The 26078-nt window shown below is 57.2% G+C and overlaps 6 protein-coding genes and 2 pseudogenes across 8 annotated transcripts; all 8 read left to right on the forward strand.

Annotated features, from left to right (window-relative positions):
• Positions 1-73: 73 nt before the first annotated feature.
• On the forward strand, positions 74-1675 carry LBRM_30_1890 (RNA pseudouridylate synthase-like protein; the record flags this gene model as incomplete). Its single annotated transcript, XM_001566768.2, has 1 exon — positions 74-1675. One exon carries the CDS (start codon positions 74-76, stop codon positions 1673-1675), a length of 1602 nt encoding a protein of 533 aa, XP_001566818.1.
• Positions 1676-2448: 773 nt separating this feature from the next.
• LBRM_30_1900 (conserved hypothetical protein) lies at positions 2449-3771 on the forward strand (the record flags this gene model as incomplete). Its single annotated transcript, XM_001566769.1, has 1 exon — positions 2449-3771. One exon carries the CDS (start codon positions 2449-2451, stop codon positions 3769-3771), a length of 1323 nt encoding a protein of 440 aa, XP_001566819.1.
• A 2323-nt stretch (positions 3772-6094) lies between these two features.
• Positions 6095-7327, forward strand: LBRM_30_1910 (conserved hypothetical protein; the record flags this gene model as incomplete). Its single annotated transcript, XM_001566770.1, has 1 exon — positions 6095-7327. One exon carries the CDS (start codon positions 6095-6097, stop codon positions 7325-7327), a length of 1233 nt encoding a protein of 410 aa, XP_001566820.1.
• Positions 7328-8064: 737 nt separating this feature from the next.
• On the forward strand, positions 8065-9078 carry LBRM_30_1920 (conserved hypothetical protein; the record flags this gene model as incomplete). Its single annotated transcript, XM_001566771.1, has 1 exon — positions 8065-9078. One exon carries the CDS (start codon positions 8065-8067, stop codon positions 9076-9078), a length of 1014 nt encoding a protein of 337 aa, XP_001566821.1.
• A 1211-nt stretch (positions 9079-10289) lies between these two features.
• Positions 10290-11069, forward strand: LBRM_30_1930 (annotated as a pseudogene). Its single transcript has one exon. A coding segment is annotated over exon 1 (780 nt).
• A 910-nt stretch (positions 11070-11979) lies between these two features.
• Positions 11980-18456, forward strand: LBRM_30_1940 (cyclosome subunit-like protein; the record flags this gene model as incomplete). The annotated part of the gene is made up of 1 exon (XM_001566772.2): positions 11980-18456. One exon carries the CDS (start codon positions 11980-11982, stop codon positions 18454-18456), a length of 6477 nt encoding a protein of 2158 aa, XP_001566822.2.
• Positions 18457-19408: 952 nt separating this feature from the next.
• On the forward strand, positions 19409-19798 carry LBRM_30_1950 (putative intraflagellar transport (IFT) protein; the record flags this gene model as incomplete). Its single annotated transcript, XM_001566773.1, has 1 exon — positions 19409-19798. The coding sequence occupies one exon, from the start codon at positions 19409-19411 to the stop codon at positions 19796-19798; it is 390 nt and encodes a 129-aa protein (XP_001566823.1).
• A 1859-nt stretch (positions 19799-21657) lies between these two features.
• On the forward strand, positions 21658-23376 carry LBRM_30_1960 (annotated as a pseudogene). The gene has a single exon. A coding segment is annotated over exon 1 (1719 nt).
• Positions 23377-26078: the final 2702 nt, after the last annotated feature.

A 26078-nucleotide genomic window follows, 5' to 3' on the forward strand; every position in this document is an offset into this window, starting at 1 on the left:
CATCACATTTTCCTCTGCCTGAAATTTTTACGGAGGTGTGCGTGCTTTTTTAGTCCCTCTATCTCGAGTCGTTATGCCGCGCGAACTGCGTTACTGCCGTCCAAGGCACGACCCCGAGGAGTCTCTGCTCGCGTATTTATCCAAGAAGTTCACCTATCTAGCGGATGCGGAGTGGCGTGAGCACATTGCAGCCGGCCACATCAGTGTCAATGGGGCGACACTCACTAATGAGTCCTACGTACTCCGGCAAGGTGATGTGCTCCGCTTTGCTCCGCCGCGCTCCTTGGAGCCACCAGTGGACAAGAATCACATTGAGGTCCTCTATGAAGACTCGAGGCTGATGGTCGTTACCAAGAACGGTAACCTGCCAGTCGCCGAGGGTGGACGGTACTGTGAGAACACGTTAGTGGGGGTTCTACAACGCCGTGGCACCGCCTCTTTCTACACCGCCGCCACGCGTATCGGCACTGCCACAGCACATGAGCACAGAGAGAAGGTGTCTGACACTCTCACGCATACTGGCGAAGTTGCCGAGACTACAGCTTACGTTGAGTGTTCGACGGCTATGGGCGCGAGCGGCGAAGGGGCTCAAATCTCTACTCCACCTCCCTCCCGACGGCGACTGGTGGATGACACGCATTGGACTGCTGCGGTCGACGTAGCGCCGGGCATCTCTGCACTGTTGCCTGATGCACCACCACCGCAGCAGCGAAGCCCGCTCAACCTTTTCACCATCCAGCGGCTAGACAAGGAAACCTCGGGTGTTGTGGTGCTGGCGAAGCACAGCGTCACTGCAAGAAAGTTGGCAGCGCAACTGGAGGCGCAGACAAAAGGCTGTACTGACGCTGTGGAGTCGTGGCTGCGCGAGCGCGGCCACACCGTGCCGTTCTGCTCTGACGTGTTCGGCGAGCTACTTCAGCTCGAGGCCCACGTAGTGCACAAGTCGTACACGGCGGTGCTTCGAGGTGCTGCCCCAGAGGGCCACACCTTTGTGGTGGTGAACTGCATGGACTGCATGGCGAAACACCCGACGCACTCGTTGGAGGCGCAACATACGCAGCTCAAGAGGCTCAAAATGTGCTGTGAACCGTTGAGAGGCATGTCCGATGCACCCACAGCGTCATCCTTGCCGACCCAACCAACGGAGCAGCGGAGCCACTGGGGAAAATTGGCTGCCACTCGCATACGTGTCTTGGCGAGCAACAAAGTACTCGGGCTGACATGCGTACACGTGGAGCTCCTCACCGGTCGAAGTCATCAGATTCGCCTGCACTGCGCCGCTATTGGTTACCCGGTGCTAGGCGACAAGCTCTACATGACGACGACACCTGGAAGAGAGGGCGGCGCCACTGCCGTGTCCGACGCGGTGTACCTCGAGCGAGTTCGGCGTGAAGATGACCCATTTCTTCCCATTGACGACGACCTCAGCGACACGGGTGGCACCGACAGAACCAGCAGAATGAGGTGCCGGCGCCACTTGCTGCATGCAACGCGGATCGCCTTTGAACATCCAGACATTTCGCCAGCGCACTGGATGACTTTCACGACGTCGCCGGTGTCCTTCTTCGCTGCAGATGTTCGCTTCGAATCCGAAGCGGACTCCTTGCAGTTCATTCAGTGGCTGACAGGCGCCGTCTCGCGCCCCCTAGCAAGCAGGGATATCTCACAGAGTTGAAGCGTATTCTTGCGCAGGTGTAGGGTTCTGCAAGCAATACTGCGTAAGTTTCTCTAATTTCTTTCCAACTGCGCTCTTGAACCTTCACTGACATGACTGCTGCTCAATAATCGAAAAAACAAACAAACGATCCCGTGCGCCATGTAAGCGCCACCCATGAAATGCGTTGGTGAACACCCCTCCATAACGCTCACCATTCACAATCCTGTTGCTCCCCTCGTCCTCTGTGAAAGTTGATTTACAGTTGATAACGAGATCTTCCACTTAGTGACGAGTGTGTAGTCTCTCTCTGTCTCTTTCTGCTGTCCCCGTGCGTCAGTGGAGGAGGTCGGCAGACATTTCAAGTCGAGCACCTACACAGTCTCAGGGCTACACTATTGTAGTTGTCGCACCCTTCCCCCCTTTTCGTCCCCTCTACTCTGCCACGATGCTCGGCACACTCCACGAATGTTTCTTCGCCTTTCCCCGCCCTTCTTTCCTTTTCTTTCCAGCAGTAGTCTCCACACGAGAAGGCCTCTTATCCTCATATCTCAGCCACGCTTGCTATGTTTTTTTCCCCTTTTTCTGCGGCCTCTTTTCCACTCCCGCTGTGCACGTCGATTTAGCCTGCTACAGCTGCTGCTGCTGCTTGCGAGCTCGGCCCTGTATGCGACTCTGAGCTCTGGCATAACATTGAGCAAAGAGGTCGAAAGAAGAGTATCTGCCAACCCCCCTTTCCATGCGACATTGGCTTAGTTCAGCCTTCCTCCTTATCGCAGCATACCATAGCAACTATGGATTCGCCGTCGAGTGTGCCGTCTGTGCCGGCGGCGTTGCCAGAGACAGATGAGGCGCGGCTCCTGTTCTACGTAGAGGTCCTCATGGCCAACGTGCCATTGCTCATTGCGGACCTCAGCTCTGCCAAATACGCCTTCCTGAGCTTCTCGGAAAAGACACGCAGGGAGGTGAAGCAGAAGTCTACTTTGATTCAGTCCATTGGCCGTACCTTCACTTCACTGCAAAATGCCAACAAGTCCTTGATAGCGACCCAGCAAAGCCTGCGGGAGTACGAGATGAAGCTGGTGCGGGCAGCGCCGCCAACCTTCGTGACGAGCGAGGAGGCGCTTCGCCTATCCAACACCACAGCCAACGGCGACACTCCCACTGCTGAGCTAAATGGTAGTGCTTCCCCTGCACCTGCCGAAACGGCAGCTGCTGAGTCACAGAGGTTCTTGACCGCATTCCCCGACAATGTACTGATCCTGAGCGAGGAGGACATTCGCCCAGTGCGGGAGGTGGAAGAGGTGTACGAGAAGGAGTCGACAGCGTACAGAGACGCTGCGAAGGTGTGCAACGCAATGGAGGACGCGTTTGAACAGACGCAGGATCGGTGCCGCACCATGACGGAACACGTACAGGACCTCAAGTGGCGCTTTCAGGAGGTTTATAGCGGCTGGAAAAGTGCAGAACAGGAGCGGGGTATGGTGCGCATCATGCGAGATGAGCTGGCGGGTCGGAGAGCGATCATGACAGAGGCCTTGCACGAGATCAAGACCATCAAGGACGAGTGCTACGCGAAGGAGTTTAGGATCATCGAGGACTCCATTGCCCAGGCTCAGGCAGAGGAAGAGTCGATCAAGGCCGAGTTGCAGGCGAAGCGCTGTCGCTACGAGCTCGAGTTGGCCACCTACCAAATTGCATACAAGGAGCAGCAGGCCGAGGTGGAATCCCTGCGCGAGCAACTCAAACTGTTGCGTACCCACCAACGAGATCTGGAGATACTCGCCAAGAAGCAGCAGCTCGAGGAGATGGACCGCAACTGTTTGCGGAAGCTGGTGATGGAGACACTGACCCTAACCCCGTCCAAGTACGGCAAAGTCGACGACCGCAAGCTGACACCGGAGCAGGAGGCGCAGGTCAGAAGCGACCATCCGTTGGTGTCGGTTCTGGCGGCCCGCATCTCCGTGTTGGAGGAACAGCGCAAAACGATTGGTAGACTTCTGACTAGTGCGCGGGGAATGCGCAAGAGCGATGCCGTCAGCGTCACGGTCGAGCAAATCCGTACGCTGCTCGAGCCGGAAATTCAGCTCGATGAGGAGGCCCTGGCGTGCGAGTAAAGTGCAGGATCATTTATTATTTTCTCTCTCTCTCCCCCGCTGCTGTACTGATTACCTGCGCGGTTCGCGCTGCATTTCGCTTCCCTGCTCAGACGTTTTTTTCGTGTGGCGTTTTTTCCTTCCCCCTTATGCTACTGTACTTGTGTGCGGTGTAGTGTTGCCGCATGGAGCTGTGCATGTTTTCGGTTATGCTCGCTCATGCGTGCAGGCTTGCAGTGTTCTCTCACTGAAGCTCCCCCTTTCTGGTTCATTACTGTTCTCTAGTGCGTTCTCTCTCATACATATCCCTCATGCTTGTCTTCTCCACGACATGTATGCGCACATCACTCAACCGTCAACTGCTGCTGATCAACGCGGCCGTCACTTCCGCGTTGATGAGCTTTTCCAGGAAAGCATGCTGTCCGATCGACATGATTCTCGGGGGAGGGAGAAGGGGGAGGTGAGACAGTTGATCTTGCTATCATTTCTCTTTTGCAGCTGTTTTGTCGCCCGTGGCCATGCCTTCCTTCTTGCTCACATTGGAGGACGCTGTCGTTGGCACCTAAACCCCGGCGAGTGGATCTTGCACGTACCACCGTCGCAGGCGCAGCTAGTGTATTCGAGTTTCGCCGTTCATGTCTATGATATCCTTGCCATTTCGCTCTGACTCTCCTTCTCTCTTTCTCTCTCTATCTGACTCTCTTTTTCCTTTTCGTGCATGGGGCACGCATGGGCACTGGGCACTTCGCTGCTGTCTGCTACTCTGTTTTCCATGCGGATATCGCAGCTCGCAGTGCCGAGCGTCGTGTCGCCTTTTGAAGCGTCCAAAGTGCATGGGCATTTTTGTCTCCCCCTCCAAAAAGATAAACAACGAAGCCCGAACGAACAGGGTGACGCCGCACCCGAGCTCTGCCATAGAGAGAGAGAGAGAAGGGGCCACTGACCGCACACCGCATCAATTAAACGTTCCTCTTTCCACGCGTCTCCTCACTTCTTTCCTTCGCTCCGGGGACTCACTTCTCGCTGTCAACAACGAGGCGGAGAGTGTCTGTGTGCGGTTGTGTGTGAGTATGTGTGCCGGGGGGAGGGGGGGAGGCGGGGGAGCGACTTGCTACACGGCCGTTTATTCAACCTGTGGGACTGCTGTTTCCCTTTCCTTACATTTTTAGGCTGGTCTTTCGCGCAGTCGCCGTGGTTGCCGTTCCAGTATTTCTCTCCAGCGTTCTTTTTTTTTCCCCTTCGTGGCATAATTGACGTCCTTCCGCCGTCCTCTCCTGGTGCCAGCTCCCCGAATTACCCTATTCATCTTTGTGATTCGCTTATCAATCGGTATTCATGATCTTGATTGACCTGGCTAATCTCCTCCCCTCTCACCCTGCTGCCTACCTTCTCCTCTTTCATTCGCTACCACCTCTTTTGAGTCTCTCGTTTCCTTAGTGATTCTTTTCTCGTGCCTTTACCTTCTAAGCCCTTGCGGTCCTCCACCTCCTTCACCTCCCTTCTCGCTCCTCCCTCGATCGCCTCACTCTTCCGTTTCTTTTTCCTGTAATTCCTTTGAGTGTCTCGCCATTGCTCCCTCTCCGTTCGTCTCCCTGTGTACGGTTGAGCTTTCTAGCCTTCCGCCTTACCGTCTGACTCTGTGCCACTGCCGTCCCTCGCCGCGCCTTCCGTCAAGTCTTATCCACTTTTCTCCACTATTTGTTGGTTTGTTTTTCAGCTCTCTCTCTCTCTCTTTCAGCTTCCAGTATCCTCTGTAGAGTATTGTACGTGGTGGCCTGAGAGGCCCTGTGCTTCAGTGGTGGTCTGGGGAGATTGGCACTGTCTCTTTGTTTCTTGTTGCGGCTCTTTTGTTGTTGTCATGATTGCTTGCTGTTCTCAGCCCAGCTGTGGATCAATACAAGCGCAAGAGTAGAAGAGCACGGGCAGGGGAAAGGGGGACAGAGGAGGGAGGGTGGGGGGAGGGCAGGAAAAGTAGCACGGTGCGTGCACTGCTGCCACTCTCTCTCTCTTTCATATTTTCCCCCTTGCTTTTGCTTGTGGTGACAAGCCTCTCTTTTCAGTTTTGTCGGAGATGCACACGTGCCCCAGCGCCACCAGTGACGATTCTTATCCCGTGTTGCGTCCCGCCGTTACCATCATCGGAAGAAACCGAGAGAGTGGAGGTGTGCCGTGGCTGTCTTGTGCCTTTTTGTGCTGGTTCGCTACCGCCGACTTGTCTTGTTCTTTTTTGGCGCTAGCGCGCTTGCAAGAAAACCCCCTCCCCTCCACCAGCGAGTTTGTTTGTTTGCGCTCCCCGTCCTCCTACTCCACGCGCGGACCGCCATGCTCGCGTGGGGGAATCGAAATGGAGTTCCCCGTGTTTGTGGCATCCGACGTGCACGGCGAGAAGGTGAACCTCGCGCTGCGCTACAACCCGTGGACTGACACACTGGACCATTTGCTGACCGCTGCATCGCACTGTTTTGCCGGTGTAGCGCACCTTATGTGTCAAGGCCCTCTTCCGCCGTTTTCTGCGGCGTACATCTACCAAGATGTTCAGTTTCAGTGGGATGCGCTGCAGGATCGCACGCAGCTTTCACCCTGCTGCCAGGTCTATGTTTTTCGCGAAGCGTTCGACGAGATTGTCGCAGCTATTCCAGACCCTTTGGACTCGTCAAGGCTACTGTTGATGCTCACCGGGAAGCATGCTAGTATGCCCTCCTTGACAGACACATCAGTTGTATCTCAACCTTCACCGCTTAATTTATCCTCATCGAACTTGTCGATCCGTCTCGCCAGTAATCGGTGGGCACTGCCGCAATACGGTCAGCAACCGGGGACGTCGAGGCTTCGCTTTGACGTGTCATCGCGTCTGTGCAAGAACAGAGCGCCGCTGGTTCGTATGCAAAGCCCGACAAGCTCAGACAAGGCAACTCGTACTGACGATAATGCGGACGACTTTCATAAACTGTGGTGCTCGGATGAAACTGTCGTATTCCGCCCTGTGCAGTCGCACCGCTTTCGCCTGCAGATCTTCTCCCCTACGATGGAGACTGAGATGCGCCATGGCGACACGCGGAGCAGCGCAGAAAACCCGCTCATTTGCTCAGGGGATTTTAGAGCATCGGGGCCACAGACTGCCCATGTGAAACCAAAGAGACGTCACTCCAGTGACTCGTACAAAGGACTCTCTGCAGAATCCTCTTGCACGGGAGAGGTTGCCATTCCAAGGAGGTGGTGTGACCCTTCTAGGCACTTTTTCCGTGGCACAGCATCGCGTGTATGCGAGTCAGATTCTTCCTTCCCTCAATCCTTCTCTGTTTCATCGTACAGCCGAGGCACAGCGCAGCCCTTCCCATCAGGCGGCGTTCGATCCAAGGGATTGCCACGAATTGACGAGTGCCATCCTGAGGTACTTGTGAAGAGAGAACCCCGCAGCGGAGGTGGCGGCAGCATTTTGCGTGATGAGCGGGAGCGCATAGCGGCTCAGATGCAGATGGGGATAGATGAGCTGCGTTTACGGTTGCGGGAGGAGTCGAGGGATCTGAAACGGACATTGAGTGGCTCACGGCACCGTGTCGTTTTTCCACGGAACTGACTGTATGACGGTAGAGGTCAGTGTTGCTCTTTCTTGCGTCTCTGCGCTACTGTGAAGCAGGAATGGTGTGCACAGCTCCGCCTCTCTTCGGTTCTGCAAGAGAGTCTCATCTCATCTCTCTCTCTTCCTCTTCTGTTTCGTCTGTCTTTGCTCGTTTTTTTTTTTTATTTTATTTCGTTGCTACACCCCAGCGCTGGTAGAGCGGCTGATCCTGATGGCATGTGCGCTGTTTGCGTCTTGCGCTGTGGCTGTGACAGCGCGGTGCTCCGTGTTCTCCCTTTTCTTTTCGCTCGATCATGGCACCCCCCACCCCCGTTGCTCGGTGTGCATGGGATGTAGTCATGCGCTCGGGTCATTCCTTGCATACTCGTGCTATTCATCACATTTGGGTCCGCGTACTGAGGCGTCTCTTCTTTGGTATCCTGAATGTCTATCGGCTCCCTCGCCAGCATGCTCTCTCCTTCTCCTTCTTTCTGCCTTCTGTTGCTTCACTCGGCTCGCCACCCACTCACATGGTCGCCCATCACGTATTGCCGGAGCGACCGACGCCCTCCGACTCGGCAGCGCCACATCACCTTTAGGTGTTCTGCTTCTCGTGTCACTTACTGACAGCCCACCATCATCTCCTTCCCATCTCCTCCTTACCCGCCCGTAGGACTCGTACCTCGCGTCGTTTTTGTTGTTGCTCGTGAGGCCTCGTCGCCTGTGTGGTGCCCTCCTCTTTTTGATGGCTCACCATGGCGGAGGGTCTACGCGAGTCGTGCAAGAAAATCCTCCAACGCTTGCGGCAGCAGGAGGTGGAGGAGTTTTGCTGCATCTTGTGTGGCGGTCGCGTACGAGGGCAAGACGCCCTAATGCAGCACCTCATTATGGAGCACGACGTGCACTGCCTTCACTTTGACAACGTGGTCGATCTCCCTCGACTGTTGGAGCACCTTTCGGCACTACTGCACAACCGTGGGGCCTCTCCTGCGCAGTGGGTGTGCCCCGTGTGCGGTGAGGACACCATGTCAGAGAAGGTGGAGGACCTGATGAGCCACATGAGTCTGGCGGGGCACCGGTACTGGAACCCGCACACAATTCCTAGCATGGCGCAGTGGTATATAACAGGTAGCTCTGTACCCAGTGGACTGGCCGACAGGACATTAGCTGAGACGCCTATGCTAGTCACATGTGCGTCTTCTTCGACTGCGCCGCGAGGGCTATCACGAGACGGTGCGGCGGAGGAGGAAGACCACGACTCGGAATGGAACGATATCGAGGATGAGGAAGTAGACGAGGACGAAGACTGGAACTTGGAGTGTGTCTGTCTTTACTGTGACTACAGCGGCGAGGACGTCCTTCAGCACCTCAAGAGCAACCACGACTTCGACTTCCGGGCAAGTGTGCAGCGGCGACCTGACTTGCACGATGAGTACGACCTGATTCGTCTTGTAAATATGATCCGGCGTGCTGTGTGCAGCGACCGCTGCCCGTATGGGGACGAGTGCGACGTTGACAGCAAGCAGTACGATCGCGCCGCACTAGAGGAGCACCTTGTGATGCAAAAGGAGCACCGCCTGCCGCGGCGCGTATCGACTAGCGACACTGATTTGATCCCTGTCCTTCCCGGAGACGCCTTTATCTCCATGCTCGTGACCAGCGGTGAGGGCTTTCTCCAGGTTGAATTGGAGGACCCAGACTTCCCGATGGTGCCGACGGTGCAGGAGCTGGCCGCCACAGCCTCGCGTACCCCACTCAAGACGAGATAGCATTTGTGGAGCTCGTGCCCAAGTAATGCCCTCGTGCTTTGCAGTGTATTTGTGCTCTGTTTCTGGTGGTCCCTGGGGTTTTAGCACTCCCCCTCTCTCCCTTCGCCCTCGGCTAAGTAAGGCATCTGGACTGCGAGAAGAAACGCACACACACGCTCAGTCACACGCAGAAAACATAAGACTTAAGCAGAAGCGCAAGTATGTGCATGCTCATGCTTGCGCTTCTCCCGCTAGTCGCCATTGTTGGCGCCTCTGTCGAGTAAGAATGATCATGAAAAGAAACAGCTCAAGAGCAAACTCCCACCACGGGCGAGCCGTTTGTGTGTGTGTGTGTGTGTGTGTGTGCGTTTGTGTGGCAGAGAATTGGAGGGGGTGCGTGAGAAGTAGGGCCGTTGCTGCTGCCAGCACTGTCGAGGCAATTCACAGCTCCTTCCTCCCTGGCTCATTCGCAGTGCACTACCGCGCTTATGACTACGAGAATCACACACGGGCTGTGTGTTTTTTTTTTTCTTTTCACAAGACGAATGACATTGCCACATACCTTTGAGAGTGTTTTTCCACGAATCGACCAGCAGAGTCCACACCGGGCTCTCTGGCGTATACCTCCGCTGTACTTCCGCCTTTCTTTTCCCCTTTCTGCCTTGCAACGTCGATGTCTCTCAGCCTCTGGAGTCAGCTTGCTTGATGATGGAGTGCCAAGGCGGAAAAAAGCGCAACCCACAGACAGACGGACACATGCACACACACACACACATATATATATATATATATATATATATATATATATATATATATGTACACGCACGTACAGAGGGACAGTGACGGCGCGCGCCTGAAATGATGCGGATCGCGGTGACTGTCTTGTACCTTTCTTTTTCCTTTCCTTTTCCTTGGCGTACTCTTGTGTGTGTGCGTGCTCTCTTTCCTGATGCGCGGCGCCACGCTAACAGGCCGCAGGTGTATTGACGAGCTCATCCCTGCCCTGTGTCTGCACCGACTTTTCGCTTCGTTCGCACGAGCGCCAACGGCCGCGTCGTCACCCGTCATTCTCTCACCACCACCCGAGCGGCGCGTCTCTCTCCTGGTTTAGTGCGTCATCGAGTCCATTACAGGCCCTGCATCACCTTCACTCACCAGAAACTAGCGCATCCCCATTTCTCTGTGCACCCGCGTCCTTTGCAGAGGAGGATAACGTGGCCTCGCCGCAAACGATGCCAGACGATTCATGATGTGAACGCGCACCACTACATCTCGCGTCACCGCCGAGTGACCCGTACCCATTCCCTCATACCGCCACCTTGAGACTGTCCTTTGCTGCGAATGCCGCCGTTTTGCAGGAAACGTGCCTGTTCGTGTTACTCCTGCGCCACCCGCTGCGGAGCAGCTCACTGGCGCCGCTGAATTCTCTCTCAGAGCGAGAGCCTTTGCAGTTCAAAGTGTACGACACGGCCGAAGCGGAGACAGCGCACTACAATCTGCAGAATGGCGGCTAGCGGTCGTGTTTACCGCGTTCGGTTGAGCCAACTTAGCTTAGGGCAGCCACCCCAGCCATCGACGTTCAACTGGAGTCTGGCGCCAGTGCAGACCTCACCACCGGATACGCTTAAAGCAGCTGAGGGTTACTTAGGCGAGGGCGGTGACACTCGCAAAAGAATGCGGCCGCGTCTTTGCAGCAACGACTACCTCGAGCATTTCATCTGGCCAACGCCTGCTGCGGGGGTCGTGAGGCCTAAACTTGTCGCAGACTGCGCGTGGGTGGATGTATCCACCGTGCGGTCGCACGCTCTTTACCACTACGATGATGCCTTCTGGGTACCCTTCAGCACAAGTCACAGCTTCGCCGCGTGGCATCGCGCGTCGCTGTGTGCAGCACGAGATAGCAAATGCGCTCCAGGCGGCATGGGGGCGCGGGTGTGGTTAGGCAATTTGGTATATGTGCAGCTGATTGCAACACCCGGCGCCTAGCACTACGCAGAGGTGTCGATACTTAACTCGTTGCTCATTTCATCTCACTTCTTGGTCCGCTTAAGTTGTTCCCATGTCGGTATCTTATCACGGGAAGGAGGAGATAGCGGCGGTTTTGTGCTCTCCTGGTGCCCATTTACCCACACAAATATATCCTTCATGGGTGGTAGCAGCTTCTTTTCGTTCTTCGATTCACCACAGCACTCCTGTACTGCTATTCCCTCGTCGTTGCTTGTCTCTCCTCATTGTGTCTTCTCTCTGCTATGGTTGCCTTCAGCGACTTCTGCTTTGTGCTCTTCGAATGATAATTTCACGAGAATCGCACCTCCGTCGTGGCCAGTGAGATTTTCAGCACGTAACGTCCTTCCGTCACCCGCGCGCTCCACCACTGTAGTGAGCACATAGTTGCTCGAGTGCGTCCCCTTCTGAAGCCAAGTGAGAACACCTTATCCGATGTGGCCTCGTGTCTTACCTCTGCGATGCCTTCTTGCGTAGTGCCTATCTCGTACCTGCAGTGGCCATGTCATGTGCGTTTGGTTGCTTCCTTTATCCCGTGCCGCATGCTCTTCCCCGCTCCCCCGATTCTACTCCACTCCAGTAGTTGATGAACACAACCGTGCGTGCATCTGCACTCACTTCCCTAGAGGATACCAAATACACAGGCACGCTTATAGGCGCAGGTCAGGTAGCAGCGCCTGCTGCCCCATCTCGCTGCGGGTGCCTCATTCTTCGACAAGTTGCAGCGAGAAGCTTTTCCTCTCCCTCTCCCTTTCTCAGCCCCACCCAGCACGTTCAGTCTCACGTAAGCACACTTTTTTATCCCTTTGCTGAGGAGTATCGCAACGCAGCAGCCGCCGCTTCTGACCTTAAATCGCTCCATTTTGCCTGCCATTTTGAGCATGCCGGCATCTGCGCCACGACCACCGAGAACGAACGATGTCCCTCAGTCCGTACACAATCAATGTAGGTCCGTGCCAGGCAGACGGTAGGCGAGATGTCTTTCTTCAGTGGCATGAGCGACCATGTTTCAGCACAACCCATCGCGGAATCACCCAAGTGTGCCTCGCAAAATGGCCTGCGCGCTTGAGGGCAGAGAGTGCATTGGAGACGAACGACATGGACGAGGTTGAGGCACTTCGAGCACGGCGAACGGAGCAGGTGTACCAGACCTTGCTTGAGTTCGGAAACCCGAATGGGCCGTCCACGTCGACGCAGCTGATGTGCTCTGATCATGATGCGGCCGGAGGCGACAGCGATACTAAGCGTCCTTTGGAGCAGTACCTTTGCGTCTTTCACCGCGAAGAACTGGCCGATCAGTACGGTCGCTACACCTTCGTCCAGCCACACACAATCTGTACCGCGTATCGGATTGCTGACTCCACCGAGCTTGAGCTGGTGCTGCACAACGTGACACCGACCGACATTTCTGCCGCCGCGACTGGCGTGTTTGTTCGTGGCCACCGCCAGTCAAGCAAGGGGTTCCCGTCAAGCGCACCGATAGAGCACCAAGGCATTCAATACAAACCGGCGTCGAATTTGTGGTGGATGGGGACGCCGTTATCCCTGAAGCCAGTATACGTCGCCATGCCGCTTGGTTCGCAAGGAGGCATGACTGGTGGGGTACCTAAGGGCCATGTCGACAAGGCATCTGGCTCACATGCAGACAGCTTCGCGGCGGCTGACTCTCAGCACAGCGACAAGGCTGCGGGAGGTACAGTTTCCAACTTTGTGGCTTCTCCCATCGTAGTCGGCGCTGATGGTGTAGCAGTGCAAGGGCCCACTGGGGACAATATGGGTAGCCCGCCTCCCGCCGAGCTGGAGGGTTGTATTGCGCAAGGTCAGTTTGAGCTCCTGCCTTCTCGTTCCTCTTCTCCCAACATGCGCTGCTCGAGCCAGACCGCTGCGCCCTCGGCGGAGGGGCAGATGTCCCGGATGGCAGTCGCCACACCCGCTTCCTCGTTGCCGGGCGCTTCGCTTCCTTTGGCCAGCCATGCGCAAGCTCGGTACGTCGAAGTGGAGGCAACAGTACTCGCGCAGCTAGAGCTCTTTGATCCGAATAGGAGGAGCAGCACATGCGCAAGTTCACTCACTGTCGTCCGCACGGGTGTTGAGGAGCTCGGCCTCGCAACCACGGTACCGCAGTACGCTCTGGACTGCATGCTTTGGCAGTGGTGGCCGCATCGCGTCCGACTTCCGCGGCTCACCTCCGGCAATGCTGCCTTGTCAGCGGTGGCGTCACCGCATGCAGCACTTGATCGCTACGCTGTTTTCATTTACGATGCACACCAAAGCCAAGTGTTCGTGCTGCGCACGCCGCACCTACACAGCGGTGCCGGTGACTTCGAGCTCCTCTTTTCTTTTCCGTGTGGCAGCTTGCCATTTGTCTTGCCATGTTTGCGCGCGCCACACCCGGCACCTATCGCTGTGTGCAACTACCCCCGCCCCAACTGCATCTCCGTCTATGATGTTATGGCACTGCTTGATGCCCCGGCGGCCACTACGGTGGTCATGGAGCTCGACCTGGAGGCGTACCAGGCGCATCACTCAGTCTTCTTCGGAAAGGTATGCATATCTTCAAGCGGCGGCGACAGTGCACTCTTCGGCGGAAGTGGCGTTTTATCGACGAGTGGCAGCTCAGCCAGTGGTGCTATGCCTGCACCTCTACTCCCTACTGGAGATGTAGACAACGACATGGCACGCTCTGCCACCGCTGCGTCATGGACGGCGGATGTCATTAACGGCGTGCCCCACCTCATCCGTAGCATCTTATACCACTATAAGAATCGTCTCGTCGTGCAGTACGCCTGGCCTAGCGGCTCTGCGCGACCGGCAGCGACGGAAAGCGCAGAGGACGCTGGTGCGGGGTTCATGGCGTCTTGCGGTAACAGTGAGTACGAGGGAGATGCCGATCAGAGTTTGCGGAGTCGCCACCGACGCCGTCGCCGCTGCGAAGGCACCATTTCTTTCACCGTCGAGTTCCCGGTGATCACGCTTGATGAAGATCCCTTGCTTGTGTATGTGCTCGAGGCACTGAGCTCTGCCCTTGGCCCCCGCGCTGTGGCGGCTCTCGAGTACGTCCTGTTCAGGGAACGGTGGTACCGCAAGTGCAACGCGTCTATCGGTGCTGATGCGTTTGACGTGTGTGCCGGGCTGCTACGGAATATTTTTGGGTCTGAATGCAGCGGCTCCAATCAGGCGCTCGCCTCTACAAGCTGGCGGGGACAGCTCCCAAGAGTAGCAGAGCACCCCGAAGTTACGGCGCACGTGGAGACCATGGCGGGAGTTGCAGTGCCGCACGTCTTTGTGGACCCCTCGACCGTGACGCTTCAGCAGATTCGTCGAACAGTCGAGCGGCGCCACATCGCAGACGCACCACTGTGTTGCAGAAACGTGGAGGAGGGCGACACCGCCGGCGCCGTCAACACCGCCGCTCAAGTCCGACCGGCCGCGGTTTACGGGTGCGCGTGGACGAGACAAGAGCGTGGGTTGGCTTTGGTAGCACTACACCTGCTGTTTGAGGCGTGCCGTGCACAGGAGCACCTCTGGTCACTGCTGCCGCGTTTGGCGAGCCTGAACCAGGACCTGAGCAACGCCTTGCGCTGGACTTCTTACGTAGCGTACTATGATGCCATGTCTCCGAGGGGCTTCACAGCTCCCCCTCCTCCGTTGCGGACATCGCCAACGGAGAGCTTTGCCGATAGCTTCCCGGCGAGCGTACTGAGCTGTCGCTTCGATTCACTGGAGCGACTGGACAACGCCGTGGCGCCGCAGGCAGGCAACAACGCCTCAGTGGCGCCGCCAGCCGCTGAGTTCGTCAGCGGCGACGCGCCTGGACTGTTCTCAACGCTCTCCCTCATCGCGGTGTGCAACACCACCCCCCGGACTGTTGCGATGCCGTATGGCACGTGGCCGCTGCTAAAGCACTTGCCAGATGCGCATCCCATTGCACTCACGAATCGCTTAGTGGTTCTCTACCATGACATCTTCGGCGCTTCGACTGGTTCGCTTTCGGCCACTTCGGCAGCCAGCGCGGACATGGGCACCGGGAACGCTCTTGCAGACTCCCATGTCAATGTGACCTGGTGGCAGCGTATCTGTAGCCTCGTTCTACAGCGGCGCATCTCCTCGGCTGTGGTGCGGCAGACACTGAACGCTGCCGTGGCGTACCCACTTGTGGAGGCGTTGACAAAAGGGCGTGAGTGTGCTGAGTCGACGTGGCCAGTGGCACTCCTTGAACTGGTAGGGCGCCGTGACCGGTGCCCGCCAACCTCGCACACCGCGCAGATCTTGAGCGCTGGACAGCATGTCGTGGAGACTGCCGAGGAGAACGCCGTGGCGCGTCAGTTCCGCGTGACCCTCACAGAAGATGACGGTGTTTCTGTACGACCAGACTTCCGCAAGACCTGGCGGGACTCTCGCCTCGACATGGTGCAGAACCTCTTTAACACGGTTGCCCCCATTTCACTCTCGGGGTTTGAGGATCGGCCAGAGGAGCTCGCCGGGGCGCTTGAGCTGCTCTCGTGCCGCGCGCAAGCAATGCCGCTCGGCCGTGGCATGCTTACGATGTGCACACAGAGTTTTAAAGTGCAGGATAGCATCCCCATTGCACCACTGAATCTGAGTGGGCGCACAAACGACGGGATCAGCGTTGCGAACAAGCCAACGGACGACCTCATGTGGCCGCTTTTCCACAACGGGTGTGCGGCCGGACTCCGGTTTCTGCCGCTGCCGCCGACGTTTTCTGCCTGCTCCGTAGAAGCTCCATTTGCGACTCAGGAGGCGCTCGGGGATACGGATACAAAGGAGACTGCTGCGCTTTCGCTTGGCAGCCGCGCGCAGAGCATCACAAAACAGTGGGTCATGTACCAGACGAAAAACATAGACAACCCCGCTTCTCGAGCCGGACTGTTGCTCGCTACAGGCATCCTCGGCCACCTCACGGTACTGCAGCGCACCGATATCTTTTACCTTCTCATCTCGCGACAGGAACAGTACGTCTGGCGCGAGGCCACAACGATGGCAGTGATGCTGGGCCTCAGCTGCAGCTTCTGTGGCACCGGAAATGAGGCGGTGTTCCGCTGCCTCTCGGTGCATGTGCAGTCACTGAACCCGAGTGCCGAGGACATTGAGGTGTCTCTGGACGTGCAGACGGCAGCGCTCGTGTCGATGGGTCTTCTGTGTCAACAGGCGTCTTCAAACACCTTCCTTGTGGAGGTTTTCCTGGTTGAGCTGTCGCGTGTGCCAACGGATGAGCACTGCACGAAGCGTGAAGGCTATGTTCTCGGCGCCGGCTTTGGCCTTGGCCAGCTGCTACTCGGCGTAGGCCAGTCGCATGGAGTACAGCGCGTAGAGGACCGTCTGCTGGCTATTATGAAGGGAGCACCGCGCAGCGCTGCTGTATCGATGCGTGAGGGGGTAGAGCACTTTGAAGAAACAATGGGCCGAGGGGAGGCAGGGCATTTCCTTACCCGCGCGCTGCTGTCACAGCATGAGCGAGAGTCTACCTACAACGCATGCGCGAGCGTCTACGAAGGTGACTGCTACAACGTGTTCACATCAGGCCCTGCCGCTGCTATGGCACTCGGCATGATGTATCTGAAGACTGACAATGCGTTTCTCGCATCAAGAATGATGCCGCCGAATCAGCGCGTCGCCATGCAGAAGCTAACGCCGCTGATGTGCCACCTACGGAGCATGATGGCCTCGCTGATTAACTGGAGCGCAATCGAGCCAACGCGGCTGTGGCTCTACCACCAGGTGCCCAGCTCGTTGTTGGAGCTGACGCAAGTGTCGCCGCCGAGGCTTGCCACACAGCAGATGAGCTATTTGCTAATGAACCTCGCGCACTGTATCGCCGGACACGTGATGGCGCTTGGGTTGCGGTTCGCCGGCACGATGGATAGCACAGCCCGTGACCTCATCGTCGGGGAGCTGCAGGGCTTCCTCGCAAATCAGGTTGGCACCACTAAGGCCGCGATTCCCACCGTACAGCGTGCGACAGGTGCGTATGAGGCGTGTCTGCTGTCGTGTGCGAATGCGCTGAGTCTTGTTATGGCGGGCACGGGGGACTTGAGGGCTTTGGTGTTGCTGCAGCATCTGCATCGGCGCACAAACGTTCCCTACGGCTCTCACATGGCCATCTCCATGAGCATTGGCTTGCTGTTCTTGGGAAGTGGTCGGCTGACGCTGTGCAACAATCGTGCCGCGGTGGCGGCGCTGCTCATGGCGTTTTACCCTGTCTGGCCAAAGGACGCGGAGGACAACACGTGCCATTTGCAAGCGCTGAGACACCTGTATGGACTGGCTGTGGTGCCACGAGTCATGGAGGCGGTGGATGCTGTGAGCCACCAGCCTGTGTCGGTGCCTGTGCGCATCGTGCTGCGCAAGAGGAACTCGGCGAAGATGGGGGGAAGTGCCGGACCTCATCAGCCAACCTCGAGTGCTGCTGGTTCCGCTGCTGTGGAACACGCCGACGACACCGAGCAGGTAATCCACACTGTCACCCCGTGCCTGTACCCACCAGTCGAGATGATCGAACGGGTGGAAGTGCGCGGCACCCAGTACTACCCACTGGTGTTCTATTCCTTTAGCAAGGAGCTTACGCAGTCGGCGAGTATGCTGTTTCGCGTCATGGCAAAGGAGAGCGCCTCCTCGCTGGCCAACGGTCGAGGTGGCGGACATGTGCTCTCTACGAGAACCTCCATTGAATCCAAGCTGCTTGGCTGGCTGCATCGGCTCTTTCGCCAGAACTCGACAACGATGACAGAGGCACTCACCATCATTGATAGCATAAAGCTAGTACTGCGAGTGCAACGCCCACTCCTCTCCCGCACAACAGGAGGATGTGAGCTGCTGCTCTCCGGCAACTTTGGCGAGGCTATGGCGGAGGCGATGGAGAAACGGTATTCCTTCATCTTCCTTCATGGCGGTGTGCCGGCCGCTGAAAATGCATCGAGTGACTCTCGCCACCCACTTCGCCAGCTGATCCTCGAGGGCAAATCACGCGCCGAAGTGTTTCAGTCTATCGCCCGTTATCCTCATGGAACGGCGGCATTTCCATGTGACTTCACAGCCTTGACCATTGGCGGCACCGCGCCGGCCAACTGGGGAGGCGGGAGCGCCTCGACGCCGATGATGCCTACCGAGCGGGACACGTGCGCAGCCATTGACATGGCTGCGTTGGCGCGCTGGTTAACAGAGGCGTTGCATTACTACGGTATAGGCCAGCGAGAGATCGCGCTTCTCCGGCAAGCCTTCACGGCTCTTTCCAAGTGCGCTGCTGACCTCCCGGTGAGGACCAGCTGCGGAGGCTCATCTTCGGTGCAGCTGCTCGCAGCGCTTCTTCGATTACAGGCGACGACGCTGCTGCCTCTTTCGATTCTCGAAAAGATTCGGGCCTGCTGCATGGACTGAGGCGTGTATGCATCGGGATAGGAGCCGTCCTTGTACAGAAATGGCAGACACAAACCAACCACAAAAGCAAAGCAATCAGAGCGACACTGGTAAGCGTGATCAGAGGTTGAGGGGACCAGACAGCTTCTTGTCGGCCTGTAGAGGTAGACCACGCGAGGACTCCATTGTTACTCGGGTATTCGATGCAAAGCGATGAAGGCAGTCCGTGACGGGAGTGGACAAACGATCCTCGATACGTGGCAGCTCCATCTGTGCCTGCGCCTGCGCCTGCATAAAGCTTAGGCGCCGTACAGAGCACCTCCCCCCCCCCCCCCAACCAGCGACAGCACACCGCGTAGATGGTGGGATTGAACTACATCTACCGAAGGAGGCAATCAAAGAAAGAAAGCCCAACAAATCACTCTTGAAGCGGCAGTCCGTAGCACAAAATGGACAGACAAGCCCCTTTGCGTCCATTCGCTGGGCCCGCCCCTCCCTCCTTTCCCGCCGCCTAGCTGCGATGTCGGTTTTCGGTAGGCACCCCTGCGCCATATGGTCAGCGTGGGCTTCAATATATTTCCCTTCTCTCGCTCTGTAGGCAAGGGTCGCTTCACCCACACACTCCACGTCATGCATGCCCAGGCATTCATAGCTGTCCTTCTCTCTCTCTTCGCTGCTTGCATTTTTTCCTACCAACTTTGCGCTGCTGATTCTCATCGCATGTTTGATGGACCATGAGGATGAGCGTCACGTATACCTACAGAGGTAGTGATAACGCGGTGTGCACCCCTAACGATTTTTTGCCGTCGCTGTTGCTCTCTCTCTTTTCGATTTTGGCTTAGCCCCTTCGTCTTACCCTTCCCACAGTTGTTTTTCTCGCTGGAAGCGTGGGTCCCAAGGACACGCGTGCGAGGTGTACACTCTTGAGCAGCAGCGAATAGAAGGCTTTCCCCACGTGTTCTCGGCTGCCACCATGGACGATGATCGACTCATCATGTTCGATAGCAGCGGTGCTATTCGCATGTACGACCCTGAAAAATATGAGGAGCTTGTGAAGACTGTCGAGGTAGAGCGGCGCTACGTGGAGAGGATGGATGAGTTTCGCGCACTCGTGCAGCGCACAATGGCGGTTGTCCAGCGACTCGGCGAAGGGATCGAGGCTGAGAAACTGAGGGCCATCGGTTTCCGAAACATCGTTGAAAGTGAGGCTGAGGAGCGTTTCCGCGCTGTCCAAGAGGCCCAGATACGGCTGCGGGAGAAGCAGATGGAGCTGGACCGCTACGTCGCGGAGTACGACTCTCTGAAGCTGGTAGAGCAGGAACAACAGACCTTCTTCCAGCATCTTAGCCAAGCCAAGGATTAAAGATCAGCAGCGGCATGTGATGCAGGGGATGAATCTGCCTCGTAAAAGGGGACTCGTGACAATGTTGCCCAACCAATGGCGAGACAAAAACAAGAGTGTTTCGTGTGGCACGTTTAGACGAAAGCTGTCAAGCCGTTCAAGCACTCTACGTGCGAAGAATCGTAAAGGCAGCAGCTCCATCTCTCTTCCTCTAACGTTGACGTCGTGTTAGCTCTGCGGCGTAGAGACGCCTGTGCTTGCGTGTTGGTGTCACGGACCGGCGTGTGTGTGTGTGTGTGTGTGTGTGTGTGTGTGTATGTGTGTGAGCGAGCGCTGGTGGGTTTCTTGTGTTTTCTTGAAGCTGTGATGTATCTAAGGTATGCCTCAATCAAGCACCCTCTGCACCAGTCACTCACTTGTCTCTCTGAATGTGTCTCTCTCTCTCTCTATGGAGTCCTGTGTGCACTCCTTTGTTTTGCTGCCCGTGTCGAGTCTGCCTTCAAGTCTGTATATCTGCGAAAGACCTCAGATGCGTACTCGAGTAGTAGCGAATGAGAGAAACCAGCAGCCAGACGTGATGAAGCAGAGCTCTCGCGAGATTGTTGGCATATCACTGTGAAATAGCTTCTCCCGCCTTTGGGGGCGCGTTCCTCCAGTCATCTCGATCATTCAGCTCGATAGATGCAAATTTTGAAGCAACGCAGTCGCAAAAACGAGGTACGGATGCAGATTACTCTTGTGGGTCTGAAAGGCCCACGAGTCCCCCATTACCATTGGAGAAGGAAGAGACATGCGTGCCGGACCCTTGCTGATCTCCTCCAAGTCCACGGGCAGCCGCTTTCTTTTTTTTTTTTCCTGCCTCCCTTCCTCTTCCGAGAGCCTGCAAAGCATTATCCACGGTCTCTGTATGTGCGAGCGTGTGTCAGACGCACGCCATCAGGCGACAAAAGTGCTGCCGGCTCTTATTCTCACGGCCGTGCTGGTCCTCTTTACTTTTGCCTGCCCTCCGCCTCCCCCTTTCTTCTCTCCTTTGCCGCCTTCGATAGAAAGCAGTGGTCCCCTCATTCCCCCTTTTTTGGTGTTGATCGTCACATTGGTCTGTCTCGCGGTCCCACTAGGGAGCACTTCCCCCAGAGACCACATCAGCTGCACGTGATCTCTCACGCATATCCGTGTTGCTTGCTGTTCCTGTTCCTGTTGATGTGTGCTTGTGGGCGGTATTTTCAACTTTGTGTGTGTGCTCGAATTGTCTGCAGACCCGCAGAGCGATCCACCAGCCGCTTGCTTGTCGTGCTAGCCACTATTACCCCTTCCCCTTTTCCCAAGTCACTCAAAGTCCCTTGCTTAGGCTCCCTTTCTCCACGCCTCCCTTCCTTTCTCTCGCGTATTCTCTATGACCTTTTTTTTCCTCATCTTTCTCCCTGAAATCTTCTCTTGGTATTGTTCACTTTAGCTCCCCCCCTCGCGTGTTCATGTGATCGCTTGCGCGTGTGTATATATGTGTGTGTCGGTGTGCCAAAGAACTTCTTTTACCTTTCATCTCCCCCTCTCTCTTTCGCGCCTCAGGGGGTTGTGCGTGGGTGTCATTCAGCGTGTCGGCGTGCCTCTCTTCATTTTTTTTTACTTGTGTAGATGCATTGCTCGTAGGTCATGTTGGGCTGCTGTGGCGACAAGGAACCTGAATAGGTTTGCTAGTCAAGTCCTCGTTTTCCTTTTACTCTTGTTCTGGTGTGTGTGTGTGTGTGTGTGTGCGTGGGTGTGAGCGCCAGAGAATTTGAATCGAGTGACCATTGCAGCACTGCTGCGGGCCACACGATGTAGTACCGACCAGCCTCTGGGGCGTCGTCACCACCCGGTGCGCTAGCGCCTCTTGTGACGAGATGCTCTACACGACGCACAGACGTGTGCACTTCACGCGCTACTCCTTCGTCCCTGACGCACTTCTGGCACCAGTCCCTTCAGCAGCCACTCAACCGCCGTTACCGAGGTTCGAACTTCAATGCCAGGTCACACCAGCCGCCATCCAGTGCGTCACAGACTTCCTACACCACATCAGTAACAGACAAGCACCACGGACGCCGTAGTGGACTGTGGCAGAGTTCTGCGGGGTTCATGCCTAGAGTGGAGCAGCGCAAGCCCTCTGTTTCCCCGTCATCGCTGTCAAAGTCTCGTTCGAAGTGTCTGGTGTCGTTGCTGCCCTCTTCCCAGTGGCAGGCGCCCGCACCGGGCTACTGCGGCAGCGGCCCCGCTCCGAACCTCAGCTCCTTCTACACCCTCCCAGGCCACTGCATGGAACCGGCAGCACCGAAAAGAGGAACTCATCCAAAACGGGCTTGAGCCATTGCAGAACCTCATCGGACTCGGCGGCTACGTTGGGCAGAGCCTTAAGCTCGCCTACCGTGCGCTTTCCTCGAGTGGCAGCAGGGCAAGAGTATGCACTGCTGACCTATACAAAAGTGAGCATCACCTCGCTGACGTCGGTGGCCGCCTTGGCACCCCCGAGACACCTCAGCCGCCTCGTCCGTCTAGCTCGCCAACGCCCAGCTTCCTACCCGACTCGAGCAATCGCCCCCCTAATTTCTTGTTCGGTGGTTTCTCGGACTTCGCCGTGTATGCGCATGCGGCTCGATCCCCCGGAGACTCAAAGCCACCCCAGTGCGCTGAGAGTCGTACACCAACGGCAGTCCTTCGCCGCGGAGTCAGCAGCGCACCGATGTCTTGTAGCTCCGGGGTGACCAGCATATATGCACGTGAACCCTCGTCAAGCAGCAGTGGCAGCACAGCCACCTTTTCCCTAGATCACGGGGACTTTTTCCTTGACGAGGATCCGCTCGCGACTGAGCTGTTGCAAGGACCCGAGGCTGCACAGCACACTGCCCCAACGCACACATCCGCCTCCGAACAGGCAGCGCGTGAGCCTAGGAAGGCTGGCGACCAGGCGTTGTCTGGCGTGCGGGTAGCGCCGTCGCTGCCACCCCTCCCTCATGACGAGGCTCTCCTCTGACGATGCACAGGATACGCTGGTGACGCGCGCATCTGATACCCCAGCAGATCTAGTGTGCTCCTTCGACCCCTATGCCCGAGATCTGACACTGTCTGCGGCTGCCGGGCAGTCTGCCATGCCAGTGGCGACACCACCACCTTCCACAAGGACACTCTTTGCTGTCAATCGATCACGCAGCTCCCGGCACCGCTGCCGCATTGTTGATGAGTTGTTTCCAGAGCTCTTCCGTCTTCGTCTCCGGTATGGGCGCACGATGCACCAGAGGCGTTTCCCGTGCGGTGTATGCGACGATGCTTTCCTGGAGCCTTCACCGTGTCTGCGCAGCAGGGGTACTGCGACACAAGGCGCACGGCTCTCGTCCCTCTCTAATTTTGCAGCGACAGTGTTCCCACAAGGTCGCCTCAGGCACACCTATCAGCGGGAACAGCGTCTGTACACTCGACCAGCCTCGCGCGATTGTCGAAGAGGCGGTCTTTGCGGCAACAACGGGCGCTCAGCAACCCACATATCCGCCGTTCTGGTGACCTTGATAACGAGCATCGGAATGTTCATCGCAATCTTTTTCGCATGCATCGTTGCTGCGAGTGCTTTATGAAGGCGCGGGAGGCCTAGTGTTGGAGGCACCAGTCAGTGAAGCAGCGGAGCCAAGAGACACAAGTAGGTCTTTTCCACACAAGATTCCGCATCCCCTGCTTGCATCGCCATCGCTTCATGTCGCAGAGCGCTGCGATGTGGCGGTGGGGGCCGGGACGCCGTGAGCCTCGCCACCGAAGCCGAGCTCGGAGAATAGCCTAGCGCGCGCTAGAACACCCGGTGCGGCACTGCATGGATACGAGAAGACTTCGCTGTCGGCCTCTGCCGCTGTCCCCGGAGCACTTCACACCAGCGAGGAGGTTCCCTGCTCGCCCCGCACTTGGTCCACAGCGAGCATCGCGCCGAAGCATCCATAGCAGTGGAAGTGCTCCTGCTGCCGTTTGCAGTCACCTCGCTCGGGGCGGCTGACGCGTCTTCACTGCCGCCGGTGACCGACTTACACCTCACGAGCGCCACGACTCCAACCGATTCGAACACCCTATTTGGTGGTGCCTTGCGCAACTCCGTCCTGCGGAGCCACCTTGTGCATCATTAGCGAGCTGGAGAGTACGAGCACGTCTCAGAATGGATGAGGAGGCCACGCGGTGGGAGGTTTGCAGGAGGCGAGCGAGCGAGCGAGGAGGAAATGCTGCGGCATCGCGCAGTCCTGTTCGGTGAAGCGGCGCAGAGGGCGGAGCCTGCATGACAGTACCGCTACCAGTGCGAGCGTAATTCTCGTCGCCGAAACGGTGCTGAAAGAGTGCGAGGTGGCACTCAAGGAATAAAACACGTGGGAGTGCTTGACGGAAGATGCGATTCTCGCGGCGGCGGGGTAGTAGCAAAGGCTGCAGCCGGCGAGGTACTACAGCAATGGTTTGGCGGGCTCTGCATACTGGAGAAAAAGAGTCGGCGCACCATCTTGTCGGCAGAGCCTCTAGTACGCCTGGGGCTGCACGTGAGCTTGTGTACCTACACAGAGGAGTACACCCGAGGCGGTGTTGAGTTTGCTGAGTGGTGGGAGTGGACTAGCGTGACACGGGCGCGCCTCGTGTGTGGCCCCAGGGCAGACGAGCGCTGCAAGGGATGCAGCGTCGACAAACGTGGACGAGACTGAGGAGGGCGGCGGCGGCACCGGGGAACTGGCGTCCTCACCGCCGTCAGTTGACGAACCGCGTTCATCCCTAACTGAGGACACACTGACGACTGCTGCCGTGATGGGGGACGCCCCTGAGTAAGGTGCGCGGCCTCCACGAGACAGCAGGCTGTCTGTCCAGAAGGACCCAGTCGATTCTGCTGCACCGCCAGGTAAAGACGAGTCTGTCACTGATGGGCACGCTCACGAAGAGCACGGCATACTTCCGCTACCGTTTCTGGCCTTCGACGTCAACGGAAACGTCGCGGCAACCGTGTTGCCAAAGGCAAATTCGCCTTTTATCTCTGCCTCTTCAGCGGTGCTGGGGCTTCTCGCCAACGACGCTCGTGCTCCGAAGAGGCTCCGTGCAGCACACGAGGAGGAGCCACCACAGAGCTTTGCAGGGCAGTGCGGTGAGGCGCTGACGGTATTTGAGGGTGTCGGTGACACACCAGCACGTGAGGGAAGCGAGCAAGTCGACATCCCCTCACTCGCGGGCGTCGCGTTGTTGCCGATGGCGACGTCGTCCTTGACAGCCAAAAGGACCGGGGACAGTGTCAAATCTGGCGTGTAACTTCATTCCGAGACATTGCCTGCGCTTCCTGCACCTGAGCTGAGCACGCATGATGCGCAGCAGCTTGCGACGGCGCTGCCGGACAACGGCGAGATATCGGCGTCGGCGAGCACACCAACTCACTCGGAAGTGGGCAAAGAACGTCGGACCCCTCTCGAGGCGACGGTGGAGGTGGAGTCAGGGGCTGCGGCTGAAAAGATGCCTAAAAGGGCTTCGATTAGCGACGGCAAGGCGACCGAAGTGCCTACAGCACTGCAGTGCACAGGCACGACCTCGGCGACTCCATACGCCGCTCGGCTGCCCTATGTTTTGCTCTCTAGTGCGCCTGGGGCCACAGTCACGGAGAACTTCTTCTTGCCAAGCTCCACCGAAGACCCCCCCCTAGTCTAACAGTTGTCCTCTCATTAGTAAAAGTCACGTCATGTCGTACGAGTACTGGATTCCGCAACGCTGATTATCCCCCCCTTGGGAGGAAATGCCCTTGGGGCCACAGGTGTACAACTCAGTGCTGGTACGAGGGACCGACTTAGCGTCAGGGCCACTAGCTCTGGGGTCGTGTATGTATGTGTGTGTGTGTGTGTCTTTTGTTTCATTGATGAGGATGGGTAAGACGGCAGCAGCGGTGCCCCGCACTGTTGTAACCGACTGCCCATTCGAATCTAAGGTTTACATCCGAAAGCTTTGCAGCATGACGGTGATTACTCCTCCCGTGAATTGGTGTTCTCGACAGAGACCAGGGACGAGGAATCAAGTCGACAGGCAACACCTGACCTGAGCGAGACCGTGTATCGCGAACGTTCCGGAGGCCTCGCTTCCAAGCCATGAGCTGAGTAAAGTGCTGCCCCTGCCTCGGTTACTCAGCTCGTCTCATAGACTTATCAACGGAGGATGCGCAGTCGAGTGCGTCAAGCCCAGGTCATCGCTGGCGTGGTCTTTTCGGGCAGAGTGCTGCGCAGGGGGTGGCGGGTGTGCATCCGTCTCTGCCTGGGCACCCCCACCCCTCCCTTTTGTGAGTGCC

The sequence above is a fragment of the Leishmania braziliensis genome, chromosome 30 (assembly GCF_000002845.2).
Source record: "Leishmania braziliensis MHOM/BR/75/M2904 complete genome, chromosome 30".
Taxonomy (NCBI): domain Eukaryota; phylum Euglenozoa; class Kinetoplastea; order Trypanosomatida; family Trypanosomatidae; genus Leishmania; species Leishmania braziliensis.